Source organism: Trichechus manatus, unplaced genomic scaffold (genome assembly GCF_000243295.1).
Source record: "Trichechus manatus latirostris isolate Lorelei unplaced genomic scaffold, TriManLat1.0 scaffold00022, whole genome shotgun sequence".
Taxonomy (NCBI): Eukaryota; Metazoa; Chordata; class Mammalia; order Sirenia; family Trichechidae; genus Trichechus; species Trichechus manatus.
In genome coordinates, this window is record NW_004443958.1 from 18,892,024 (window position 1) to 18,905,662 (window position 13,639).

The window sequence follows — 13,639 nt, forward strand, 5'->3', positions numbered from 1 at the left end:
AAAGTGAGCAGTTCAAACCCACCCAGTGGGTCCATGGGAGAAAGACCTGGTGATCTACTCCCGTAAAGATTACAGCCTAGGAAACCCTATGAGGGAGCTCTACTCTGTCCTAAATGATCGCTATGACTTGGAATTGACTCGATCGCACACAACAACAACAGCCAGACTGAGTCAATTTGCGTCCTGGTTCCCCTAATTCTCAGTGACTTTACCTTACCTGGCACTTAGCTCTCCCCAGTGTAACTTTATGAGGCAATTGTCATTGCCATCTACCACTGAGGAAACCGAGCCTCAGAGATTGGCCCTCATATGAGGACTCTTGATCATGCCCAGGGACTGTTCTGAGCCCTTTACATGTGTAAGCACACTTAACGCCCATCACAATCCTATGAGTGAGGCTGGGTTATCCTTAGTTTACAGACGAGGAAGCTGAGGTACAGAGAGGTCGGCAACTTGTCCAAGGCCTACACAGCTACTGGGGGCCAAGCTGGGGTTGCAGGCAGGCTCAAAGCTTAGCTTTCAGCACAACCGCCTTTCTGAAGGTAGTGACTGAGTGGGCTGGAAGCCAGGGGCACCCGCCCCCAGCCTGTGCTCCTTCTCCGGCCCTCAGCGGCCTCCCCTCCCCCCAAGCATCAGCGTGGCTTTGTTGTTGTTGTTTCTTAACCGTCATCTGCTGGACGGTGTGCTCCTCTCTGGAGGTTGGTGCAGTCATGGAGCACGGGAGGGTGACGACGGGGGGCTGGGCAATTGCCCCCTGGGCCTTGTGGAAGCTGAGATTCATGAGCTGAAGCCCTGCCCCCATGGTCCTGGAGGGATGGAGCCAGCCGGGTACGAAGAGCCTCAGGCACAATGTCAAGGGAGGACCCCAGTGCTGAGCCTGGAAGGGTTGAAGGTGGGGCCTGGTCTAAGGGCAAGGCAGGAGCCCAGGAAACTCTCATGGGAACACAGGCAGAGCAGGACCTGACTCAGGCTGGCCAAGGAGCTCCTGGACTCAGACATCTAAATACCCCCTGCTCTGTAGTTGTCATGGATTCAATTGTGTCCCCCAAAAATTTGTGTCAACTGGGCTAGGCCATGATTCCCAGTAGTGTGATAGTCCACCATTTTGTCATTGGATGTGATTTTCCTATGTGTTATAAATTCTACCTCTATGATGTTAATGAGGTGGGATTAGTGGCAGTTATGTTAATGAGGCAGGATTCAATCTACAAGATTAGGTTGTGTCTTAAACCAATCTCTTTTAAGATATAAAAGAAAGAAGCAAGCAGAGAGACATGGGGACCTCATACCACCAAGAAACAAGAGCCAGGAGAATAGCTCGTCCTTTGGACCCTGGGTCCCTGTGCTGAGAAGCTCCTCGACTGGGGAAGACTGATGATAAGGACCTTCCTCCAGAGCAGACAGAGAGAGAAAGACTTCCCCTGGAGCTGGCACCTTAAATTCAGACCTCTAGCCTCCTAGACTGTGAAACAATAAATTTCTGTTTGTTAACGCCATCCACGGGTGGTATTTCTGTTACAGCAGCAATAGATGACTAAGACAGTAGTCATCATGATCATTCTTATCGTTATAGCAGCTAACATGTGTTGAGTGCTTACCATGAGCCAATCTCTGCTCCAAGTGCTATACATGTATGAGCTCATTTAGCCCTCACATAGGTCCTCTGTCTCAGCAGGCACCATTACTGTTAGCAGCATTTACGTATGTGGAGACTGAGGCCCAGAGGGCTCTGTAACTCGCCCAAGGTCAAGGTTGGTCACAGAGCGAGGCTGATGCCGAATGTGGGAGGTCAGGTGGCACCAGCAGTGGAGATAAGAAGGCAGTGGAGACAAAAGTAAAGAAGAAGAAAAAAGTTCAGGCTGTAACCTTGAATAAGTGCCACCTAACTTACAAGGGGAGCTCTGGTGGCACAGGGGTTAAGAGCTTGGTTGCTAACCAAAAGGTCAGCAGTTCAAATCCACCAGCTGCTCTTTAAAAACCCTATGAGGCAGTTTTACTTTGCCCTATAGGGTCGCTATGAGTCACAATCGACTTGACGGCAACGGGTTTGGTTTGTTTTTAACTTACAAAAGGTAAGAGGGCAGTGGTAGCTCAGTGGTAGGATTCTCGCCTTCCATGAGGGAGACCCGAGTTCGATTCCTGGCCAATGCACCTCGTATGCAACCACCACCCGTCTGCCAGTGGAGACTTGCATGTTGCTATGATGCTGAACAGGTTTCAACTGAGCTTCCAGACCAAAATAGATTAGGAAGAAAGGTCTGGTGATCTACTTCCAACAATCAACCAATGAAAACTATATGGATCACAACAGTCCGACCCGCAACTGGTCGTGGGGGTGGTGCAGGACTGGGCATCGTTCCGTTCCATTGTGCGTGGGGTCACCGTGAGTCGGGGTGACTTGATGGTAACTGACAGCATCAACTTGTAAGGATTGTTTAGATTTAAGAAAACATCTACAGAGACCCTGCCACCCTGTAGGTCCTCACGGAATGGTGGCAATTATTTTGTTTCAGAATCTGGTGTGCAAGTTCAAGACAGGAATGTCCTGTCCTCCAGGAGTTTGGAAATCTCACCCCCAACAATGGAACCGTGTAAAGTCATTGAAACTGGGTGCGACCCACCAGCCTGTCACTTTACCGACATTGGTGCTTCCATCATTCCTTTTGGGTTGGAGACAGTATGAAGTACTGCTTCATTTCTTTGACTTCTAGGTTTATAAGGTGTTTTAATAATTAAGGGAAGTGGTGAGGGGAGACCCGACAGGGAAACGTGCCTAGAAATGGCCCTGGCACCATGCCCCAGGGCCTCTGTCTGAATGCTAATGATTGAGCTCGAGGCATTGGTGTGCTCATAGCCCCTGAGATAGGAAACTGCCCCTTAGCTTGAAGGTCTGGAGGTGGGCAGATTTGTTTTTTAATTCCAAAGCCTTTATTTCTTGCCAACCAAGGGTATGTCGCTTTTTAATTGATGTTTATTTTGAATCTCTGAAGAGCAGCTGGTGGCCAACTGACCAGTCACTCACTCAGTTTATTTACTGAGTGTCTAGCAGGTGTCAGGGACTCTGGTCAGTGCTGGGCAAACAAAGAAAGAATAGAGTACAGGCCCTCCCTAGAGGGACATGGGGTCAGTGGGGAGGCAGATGGTGAACACACACTCCCCTGCATGGTAGGTGCAGGCGAGGGAAATGAAGGTGTTTGGGAGCACAGAGGTTTGCCCAGGTGCCTAGGAGTCGAGGCATTCAAAGAAGCGGTCCTAGAGGAGAAAGACTAGGGTAGGTGATGAGCTGTGATTATATTACAAAGGGATTCCTTCCCTCCTTCCGTGAATCCATGAAGGCCAGAGCGCACACTCCATCACGCAGACTTAAGCACAGGTCTAATACAAGTCCACCACCCATCTGACAGCGTGTCAGCCTGCGGTGGCCTACACGTTGGTGTGATGCTGGATGCTCTGCCACTGGTATTTCAAATACCAGCAGGTCACCCAGAGTGGACAGGTTTCAGCAGAGCTTCCAGACTAAGAGAGACTAGGAAGAAAGGCCTAGCAATCTACTTTGAACACTAGTCAATGAAAACTTTATGGATCACAACAGAATACATCTGTCTGATGTAGTGCCGGGAGATGTGATCTTAGGCAAGTCAAGGTCTTCCATTATACGGAAGGTCACCATGAGCTGACTCAATAGCAGCTAACAAGGTAATCACAGTGGGGTGGGGACATAGTCCATGGAGTACAGTCGAGACCTGGGTTCAATTGCCTGCTTCTATTTTGTTGCTGCTGCTGTTCCTACTACTGCTACTATTACTACTACAACCCTACTGCTGCTGCTGCTGTTACTACTGCTACTACTATTGTTACTCTTCCATCTCTACTACTGTTACTATTGCTACTACTACCGTCTTTATTATTAGAACTACTATAGGCCTGCTACTACTGTTACTGCTGTTGCTGATACTACTGCTACTTCCACTGTTACCATTGCTACCGGTTACTAAGACGCTTGAAAACTTAACAAGCCAGGTAGAGGCCCAGTCACTTTAATTGAATTTGGTCATTTAATCTCAAATAACAACTCTATGAGGTAGATACTATTATTATCTTCATTTTATAGATGATAAAACGGTAACACAAGAAGTTGAATACATTCCCTAAGGTCACAGAGTAAATAGAAAGTAGAGAATTGGAATTGCTAGATCCTAGGAAATATGCTTTACAATTTTAACAGATACCACCACATTTCCCTAATTGGCAGATGTTCCAATTGACCCTTCTACTACCAGTCCCTGTTTGTCATATCCTTGCTAACCCTTGATGGAAGGTGAGCCCGTAAGTTTTACTGTCCATCTGATGGGGCTCTGATGTCACTCTGCACTTCCCTTGTATGCAGGGAGGTTGCACATCTCTACGGGCCACTGTATTTTCCCTGGATTTCTCGGTATTCGCCACCGGACTCCCACCTCCTTGCAGCTCTGATAGTGCTCTGTTTCTCTTGGGACAATGTTCTTACATTGTTGGTGCTTGGTGCGTGTTTGTTGACAGTTGGACACAAGCCCCTATAGTTTCTTTACCCCTGGTGGCATTCAAGGGGCTATTTATTCAGGACAGCTCTGACTGAAAAATAATTCTCCAATTTTGTTATGCTTGCAAACCGCCTGGGGATCTTGTTTAAAATTCAGACTTCCAGGTTCTCCTTAAAGTCATTCTGAGCCCAGGGGCCTCGGAGGGGGTCTCAGGAATCTGCATTTTAAGAAGTATCCAGGTGTTCTGATCCAGGTGGATCTAAACTTTGAGAAACACTGAAACGGAGCTTTGCATCTCAGACATGACATTGGGTCCTGATAACGCCCTCAAACATGAGCAGATCACAGATCACAGTCTCATTTGAAGGATGAGGAAACCAGTCACCCAATGGTCAGTAACAGAATGAAGACTTCTCCCGAGTCCCAGTCCAGGGCCTCTTCCATGTCTGCGTTCTGCCCAAGGCATCAACCAGGCCCCCGTGAGCTCCCCTTCTGCTCTTGCTCACCTGTTGATCTCTCTCACCTGTCAGACTCGTCCACCGGCGGCCCTTCCATCTCAAACCTGCAGGCACAGCCATAGTCTTCCAGGTCCCGGGGGCAGAGGCCAGCGACACACTTCATACCGTTCACAAACTGGAGCAAAACGGGGAAGTTGGTGAAGACAGCCTGCAGCCAGGTGAAGTGGGAGCCCAGGCAGTCTGTGAGAGGAGGAAAGAGAAGAGGCTGGTGGGCCTGGGAACCAGAGTCCAGGAGGAAGCCCCAGTCCCTGGACTTCCTGTACCTTGGGTTGATGATCACCTCAGAAGGCTTGACATGCCTTTCGCCATTAACCTCCTAAGCAGCTACCGGGCACTCAGGACCATTGTGGACAATTGAAGGAAGCAGGTTTATAAGTCACGGTCTCTGCTGGTTACCACAGCCGTTTTATCCCTTCTTCCTTACTAACAAAACAGAAAAGTACTCAGGGAAGCTGAGCCTTCTCCCCCAGTCCCTGGGGATGTTTCTTGATAATTCTTAGCTTGTCATGGTAATGTCCTGCTTCCGTGCCAGTGATTGGTCTAGGGCTGAGAATGTCATCCAGACCTGGCTAACAAAACTTAAGAGAAACCTGGTAGGAGCCTCTGGGAAAGATTTTGTTCCTAAAAAAGAGGACAGGCATGTAATACGAGGATCCTTTTTTATCTGCACTTTTCTTCATCCTTGAATGTGGGTGAGGATGTGCTGGCTGGAACTACAGCAGCCACCTTGCCACCATGAGGCCCCAAGCCAATAGTTGAAAATCCAACACGCTCAGGGAAGCAGAGAGGAAAGAAAGCACCAGCCTGCTGGGTCTCTGACACCAGTGTCGAGCCACTGCACCAACCCAGGTGCCTTCAGGCTGTTTATTTGGTGAAATAATTGTGTTTATTATTTAAGACACCATTAATTGGCTGAATACATCCTAAGCGATCCAGTCTGGAGAGTCTATAGCCCAGAGAACTATAAGCCCGTGTAGGAGGAGAAGAGGTACAGACACTCACAATATTTGAGTGCCTACTCTGTGCCAGGTGCTTGGTGGATAAAAGTCGTTTCAGATTTAACTTACCGAAAATTTCGGCCACACTTTCCACATTTTTAAACGTGCCATCGAAGAATGTGGTATCTAAGGAGAAGGAGAAGACACATCAGCAAGCCCTAGTTTCTTTCCTGCTTGCCCTGCCCACCCCTTGGGTCAAGCGTAAGCAAAACCCTTTCTCCTTCTCTAAGGGCAAATTTGACCTTGGGCTAACTTTCTGTGTTACCCTGGAAACCTCATGACGTGAAATGTAAACTGTTACTAGGCAACATTGCTCAATGGCAAAAACGCCCCCTGGTTGGTGAGGTGTATCTGGACTGCGAGGAACTATGGATGAACTATGAACTTTCAGGTGGGATGTCCTTACTCCTTTGGAGAATGAAGCTTCTCGGATGGCGATGCCCTGTGGGCATATGTGTCCTGACCTTCATCCCTCTAAGTGCCAAGTGTGACCTGTGAGTCTAAATGTCTAGTTGAAGAGGACCTCTTGTTGGGCATTGCACTTCCCATGGAGGTTATGCCATTTGGAGAGAGCCCACTTGTCCCTGGGTTCTGGGTGGGACTTGATCATTTAGCTTGCATAGGCTCCTGGACAAATCGTTCGTTTGACTCAGCTCACCTCTCTGAAAGGGGTAGTAATCACCCTTGATTCAGGCTGACATCACCAGCTAGTTCACCACCCTTTATGTTCTTTAGTGATGCCCACTAAGACCTACCTGACAAATCTTTAAACTACAGCACCAGAACCAGGAAAACTTCCCCTTCTGTAAGGAACAAACGTAGCTTCTTTTTCCTCATAACCAGAGCATTGCAATACATCTCTATCCCTTTTTGTCCTGCCTTCTAGGGAGCTCAGAGCTCCATTCGATGCTAAAATCCAGGTACCATATTGATGCTCATGACCAGCATGTTTACTTCCCTATCCCGGTCTCCTTCTTTGGCTGCCCTTTGCCTTTTGATGGGAGCTTTCAGCAGTTAGTCTCAAAGGAGTGACCAATGGTGGAGTCTCAGGTGCCACGGGAGGCCCTCAGGGGAGACGTCTTTGGGTCCCACTTGAATCACTTGACTTACAAATGCCTCTGCAGTAAATGACTCTTGATTATATTCAGAAGGGGTAATTTCCTCTGGCAATATCCTAGGCAAATCTCTGCCCAGCTAGATTGCCTAAGGAAAGGTCAAAGAATCCTTACTGATATTTGCTGAGGGTCCCGGAGGCAGCTCCTGAGGCAGATTCGGTGTGTCCAGAGCGTGGCCTCCTGTAGATGAGGAAGAGATGAGAGGAGAGCAGGGTTAGCGCCGCTGCCACCCACCCACAGAGCCAAGGCTGCGAGATGGCAGGCAGGAAGGCAGAGGGAATGCATTTAAATTCCAACCATGCACCATTTTCTAGAACCTGTTCTGTGCCAATCTATGCGGTAGTTGCTATAAGTCGGAATCGACTCAGCGGCATCTATCAACAACAACACAGTGCCTGCGGTTAGTCTGAAATGTCTAAAGATTTTTGCCTTTCTTCATTAAGTGGTGAATTCAGTCAGAGGGATCCATTTGATATCGTTTGGAACTCCTGCCAATCTGAAAGCCACAAAGGGTTAAGTCTTAGTTTGAACGTCACCACGTGGAAGTCATTCCTCAATCCCTCCCTCTTCAGCCCCCTCCACTCTGGGGGCCTCTGGAGGCACCTGTGCTCTGAGCTCCATCCCCTGCCCCCTCCTTGTGACCCCTACCTACCCCAGCACTGCCTACACTGATTCTCAGGGACTTGTCATTTCTTCTGTTAGACTCTAAGCCCCGAGGGCAGGAGCCTCATCACTGCTGCAGCTCCAAGGCCTGGCTCATCACGGAACAATTAGAATCTTAACCATATTTGTTGAGTGCATTCTAGGAACCATGAAGAATAGCTTGGAAGGGCCGAGACCCAGAGCCCAGAAGTACCTGAGCTGAATGCAGTTGTCCAGGACAGGGAAAATAGGGGTCCAACTTAAGACCCGAGATGGCAAACTCATAGCAGATAAAGTAAACAGAGGAGCGGCTCATGATAGGAAGCAATAGGGAGTGGTGGGGACTGAGGAAAAGAGAGATCCAGGTCACAGGGGGAGGGCAGCTGTGGCTCAGCCCAGGCCTTGGGCAAGGAGCACACCTATGACCTCATCTTTGGATTTTTCAAAACTTGGTGCAAATCTGGATTTTTGTAAGATCTTCCAATTTTAAACTCTTGTATCAAAATTAAAATTAAATGCTGGGCGGATGAAACAAAGCACGGCTGTAGGCTGACTTCTGTTTTGACGGTGAAAGGCAGGGGTCCAGGCCACGGCTCCTCTCTGTCAAATTCTGGAAATGGTTCTCAGGCCGGGGGAATCCTCTTGCTGAGTGTCCTGCAAAATGCCAACATTCGGCCAGGGGGGAGACTCCATTTGACGTCCTATCACAGAGCCCATAGAGTTGCTCTGGTGCACTTGGCATTTGGCATAATTGCCTTGGAATCTGTTTAATTAGCACGAAAGCCTATGGCTAAGAATGTCTGCTGCACACTTAAGCAGCAACTGAAAGACATTGCCTGCTCCTTGACAATGTCTTCACTCCAATTCCTTTCTTGCAACTGGTAATTAAATTCCCCATCTGGATGGGTGGGAAATGATCTTATTACCCGTATGTGCTAATGCAGAATGCTTTCTCCTCCTCCATTCCTGCCTACTTCCAGGATATCAATGCCCACACCTTTTCATTAGCAGCTAAAAAGGTCACCTTGGATTTTAAATTGTTTATTCCAAGGAACTGAATTAGTTCATTGGCAAAGGCCAAAAAAAGAAAAAAAAAAACAAAACCCATTGCCGTCAGGTTAATTCTGACTCATAGTGACACCAGAGGACAGAGGAGAACTGCCCCATAGGCTTTCCAAGGCTGTAATCTTTACGGAAGCCAACTGCCACGTCTTTCTCCCGTGGAATGGCCAGTGGGTTCAAACCACTGACCTTTTGCTTAGTAGCTGAGTAGGTAACCATTGCGCCACCAGGGCTCCTTTGGCAAAGGCCAGAGCGGGAAGAAGGATGGTCAGAGGCAACACAAGGACACAGTTCACCAGAAAAAGACAGATCTGTATTCATTAGTTTTGTTGTATAAGCGGGAAGGTAACTAGTAACCTTATTGTTCCAGGTACAGAGCTTACTGCATCTCCTCATCTGACCCTCTCCCCAGTGCTGTGAGGTGAGAATATTACTACTATTTCACAAACTATGAAACTGAGACTCTTCAGACCTATCAAGTCCATTATGACTCATGGCAACCCCGTGTGTTACAGAAAAGAACTGCTCCATAGGGTTTTCTTGGCTGTAATCTTTAGGGAAGCAGATCACCAGGACTTTCTTCTTCGGGCAGCTGGGTGGGTTCGAACCACCAACCTTTAGGTTAGTAGTGGAGCATAAACCGTTTGCACCGCTCACGGACCTCTGCACATAAGACTTTCCTTGATCTGGCCCCTGCCTACCTCTCCCGGATCATCTCCTACCCAGTCCCCCCAGGAACTTTACGCCAGAGATGCCGTAAAGCTTGTATTATTGTTTTCTAGACTTTTCAAACTGCCTTTTGTCAACTAGCCTTTGCTTGTATGAGCCCTCTGCCTGATGTGCCCTCCTCTGTGTCTGCTCTCTTTTGTAGTACTGACTCTTAATGATTTTTTAAGGTCGGCAGTTCGAATCCACCAGCTGTTCCTTGGAAACCCTATGGGGCAGTTCTACTCTGTCCTATAGGGCCACTACGAGTTGGAATTGACTTGGCGGTAATGGGCTTGGTTTTTGGTTTTTCTTCCAAGTTGAAGACACCTTAGCTGACCCCTAACCTGGGCTGGGTGAGAAAGGCTCCCCTGCCCTCCCATTGCACCATGGGCGTTCTTCTTTCATTGCACTTATATACAATGTTGCAATGATCTGGTTATGTAACCATCTCCTTCCCTAAACTAGGAACTTACTGAGGGAAGGCACTATGACAAATTTGTCCTTGTAGCCTTCTATAGCAGGAGTTAAATTAATGTCTGCTTAATGAACAAATGAACATAGAATTTTCTTTTTCGTTGCCATCGAGTCGCTTCTGACTCATAGAGACTCTATAGGACAGAGTAGAACCGCCGCACAGAGTTTCCAAGGAGTACCTGGTGCATTCCAACTGCTGATATTTTGGTTAGCAGCCGAGCTCTTAACTACTGTGCCACCAAGGCTCCGAACATGCAGTAGCTGAACTATATCACTGAATTGTCAATGTATCAACCAATAGGTGAAATGGCCTTCTGGAATCACAGAATCCTAGTCTAGTAAACTAGGAATAAACTTGCCAGATAATGGAATGATAAGGACTATTAGTGGTTATGGGTGGGATTTGACAGTATTAAGTGTTCTACCCAGAAGACCAACCAAGAATGCACAAACGCTATCTGTGCCCAGCCCTGTTCCCAGAGGTTCTGGAAGGAGATAAACAAGCAGAGGACGATGGAAACCAACACATGGCTTTGTGATGTGGGGCTGGTGGAGGACGCTCCAGTGCAGAGCCACTGGTAAAGGGCGCCTGTGGTTTAGTGCAAGGTCCAGGGGTCTGTCCCCTCCTATCACACACTTGACCACCAGCCTGCCAGTTAACTCCTGCAGCTGGATTTAACCAGCAACCCTCAAGTGAGGAGAAGAAAGAGGGCAACAACTGTCTTGGCTGTGTTGAGGGAGCAACAGGGAGGCAGCTTCCAGTCCTGCCACAGGGCACAGACACCCTCCCCATTGTCAACATGGGAAATCACCAAATCAATACCATTTACAATAGCCCTGAAGAAGATAAAATACTTAGGAATAAATCTAACCAGAGACATAAAAGACCTATACAATGAAAACTCCAAGACACTACTGCAAGAAGCCAAAAGAGACCTGCATAAGTGGAAAAACATTCCTTGCTCATGGATAGGTAGACTCAACATTGGGAAAATGTCAATTCTACGCTAAGCGATCTACAGATACAATGCAATCCAGATCCAAATTGCACCGGCATTTTTCAATGAGATGGAGAAACAAATCACCAACTTCATATGGAAAGGGAAGAGGCCCGTAATAAGTGAAGCATTACTTAAGAAGAAGAACGAAGTGGGAGGCCTCACACTACCTGATTTTAAAACCTATTATATCGCCACAGCAGTCAAAACGCCTGGTACTGGTACAACAATAGATACATAAGCCAATGGAACAGAATTGAGAATCCAGACATAAATTCATCCACCTATGAGCAGCTGATATTTGACAAAGGCCCAAAGTCCGTTAACTGGGGAAAAAACAGCCTCTTTAACAAATGGTGCTGGCATAACTGGATAGCCATCAGCAAAACACTGAAACAAGACCCATACCTCACACCATGCACAAAAACTAACTCAAAATGGATCAAAGACTTAAATATAAAATCGAAAATGATAAAGATCATGGAAGAAAAAATAGGGACAACGCTAGGAGCCTTAATAATGGCATAAACACAATACGAACCATAAGCAACAATGCATGAGCACCAGAAGAGACTAGATAAATGGGAGCTCCTAAAAACCAAACACTTATGCTCAACAAAAGACTTCACCAAAAGAGTAAAAAGATAACATACAGACTGGGAAAAGATTTTTGGCTACGACAAATCCGATCAGCGTCTAATCTCTAAAGTCTACAAGATACTGCAAAACCTCAACAACAAAAAGACAAATAACGCAATTAAAAAAATGGACAAAAAGGTGGACTTCCAGGCAACATGGCACTATAGTCAGAAGCACCAAGCTGTCCCTCCACAGCAAAGATCCGAAAAACTAAGTCAAACAGAGTCACACATCAGTCCTGAAACCCTAAGCGTCAAATGAAGAGATAAAGAACCTAGCCAAGAACCAGATGGCATAAGAAACTGACTGAGAACAGAGAGCGAGGAGAGATACATGCAGAGGTCCCCTATCAGCTATCGCAGCATGGATCTGCCATCTTGGACTCCTATTGAAGATCAGCAAACGGGAGTATGACAACGCAGCTTCACGGATCTTCCAGCAGGAGACAGAACAACTGGTAACCAACGATATACACTTTCCCACTCCCTACCCTTCTTCACCCCCACTCGGCCTCCTCTGCTTCCTTCAGTCACAGTCTCTTGTCCAGGAAGCACCGGCTTCACCCCTGTGTCGTTTGGGTTCCACCCGCCCATACTGGCCGGCTCCCTGAGTGCCATTTGTTGGCTGCTGGTGTTGCTTTTTTCTGCTTCATTAGATTTCTTCCATACCTCTCACCACCTCCCACTCCTTTCTCTCAAATACCTGGCTCCTTGGCCATCTTTGCTTCTTCCTGGGGAGCTGCAAGGCACCGCTTGACTGTGAAACTGCTTCCTGGCTCATGCCACAGTGCTGGTGGGACCCCTTGGGCTTTTTTTTGTTGTTGTTGTTGTTTGTTTGTTTGTTCTGACTTGTTCTGTTTTGATTTGTTTGTTTGATTGTTTTCTTTTTCTTTTTGCAGCTTGGGAGCCCCTTCTGGCCAGGCAGTGCCACACGGCTAGGGAGATACTTCCTTACTCTGCATAGACGCACAGTGACATCCCTAGGGGCATTTCTTTCTTCTTGTTTTCTTTTCTTTTTTTTTTTTTTGGTTTTGTTATGTTTTTTGTTTCTTTGCTTTGTTTTCTTCTCTCTCTTTTTCCCTTTTTGTCTTTCTTCATTTCCAGTTTCTCGATTTATTTATTTATTTTTCTTTTACCCTTTTTCTTTCTTTTTTTATTTTTGTTTTTCTCCATTTCTCAGCCTCTCATCTCTCCACTCCAATAGCAAGCTCCCTTAGCACTCTTTTTTGTTTGTGTGTATGTTTTTACCTCCTGTTCCTCTCTCCTCTCTCTCCTCTTTCCTATACGCATCTTAGCTCCACACATCACCAATCTCCCCCCTCCTTCCTACCTACCTGCACTGTGCACTGAACATCACACCCCCGAGCTGCACAGTCATTGCCTACTGGAACCTGCCCTGCACTGATTCCCGGCCCACCCTGTCAGCCCTAGTACATGTCACAAACAACACATCCCAGCAACTCCCCTTCAGCTGGACCTGCCCTGCTGTACCATACCTGAGTGACTGACCCAGCCCATTGGAGAAGGAGGTGAAAAGTATCATGCCCACAGACGAACAAACAACGAAGAACACATAACCCACCTGTTCAGACATAACCAAATAAAACAAAAAAGCAGGACAAAACAAACAAATCTGCAATCAATAAATGAGGAAAATAACTACTGAATGCCCCAAAGACAGCAGACAATGTCAAAACATATACAAAAACAGGACAGGATGGTTCCAGCTGGCATCCAAAAATAAAACACCAGATGACTTTCCAGTAGAAGAAAAAGCACATGAACTACCTGATAGGGAATGCAAATCTCTAATATTCAGAATTATCCAAGAGTTGAAGCAAAAAGCAGACAAAAATGAGGAAAAAAATAGACAAATTCATGGAAAAGGCAGACAAATTCATGGAAAATACAGACAAAAAATGGAAGAATTCAAGAAAATAATATAGAACAAAATGCTAAAATAAAT

General features: G+C 46.9%; 1 protein-coding gene across 1 annotated transcript in view; it reads right to left on the reverse strand.

Moving 5' to 3' along the window:
* OC90 (otoconin 90) overlaps positions 1–13,639 on the reverse strand; it is a 33,678-nt gene that overhangs the window by 13,709 nt on the left and 6,330 nt on the right. Inside the window, exons 2-4 of the mRNA XM_004373036.1 lie at positions 7,266–7,331; positions 6,106–6,162; positions 5,044–5,218 (exon numbers count right to left, since the gene is read on the reverse strand). Of these exons, the coding sequence (XP_004373093.1) occupies positions 5,044–5,218; positions 6,106–6,162; positions 7,266–7,331 (298 nt within the window). The remainder of the gene's footprint in view (positions 1–5,043; positions 5,219–6,105; positions 6,163–7,265; positions 7,332–13,639) is intronic.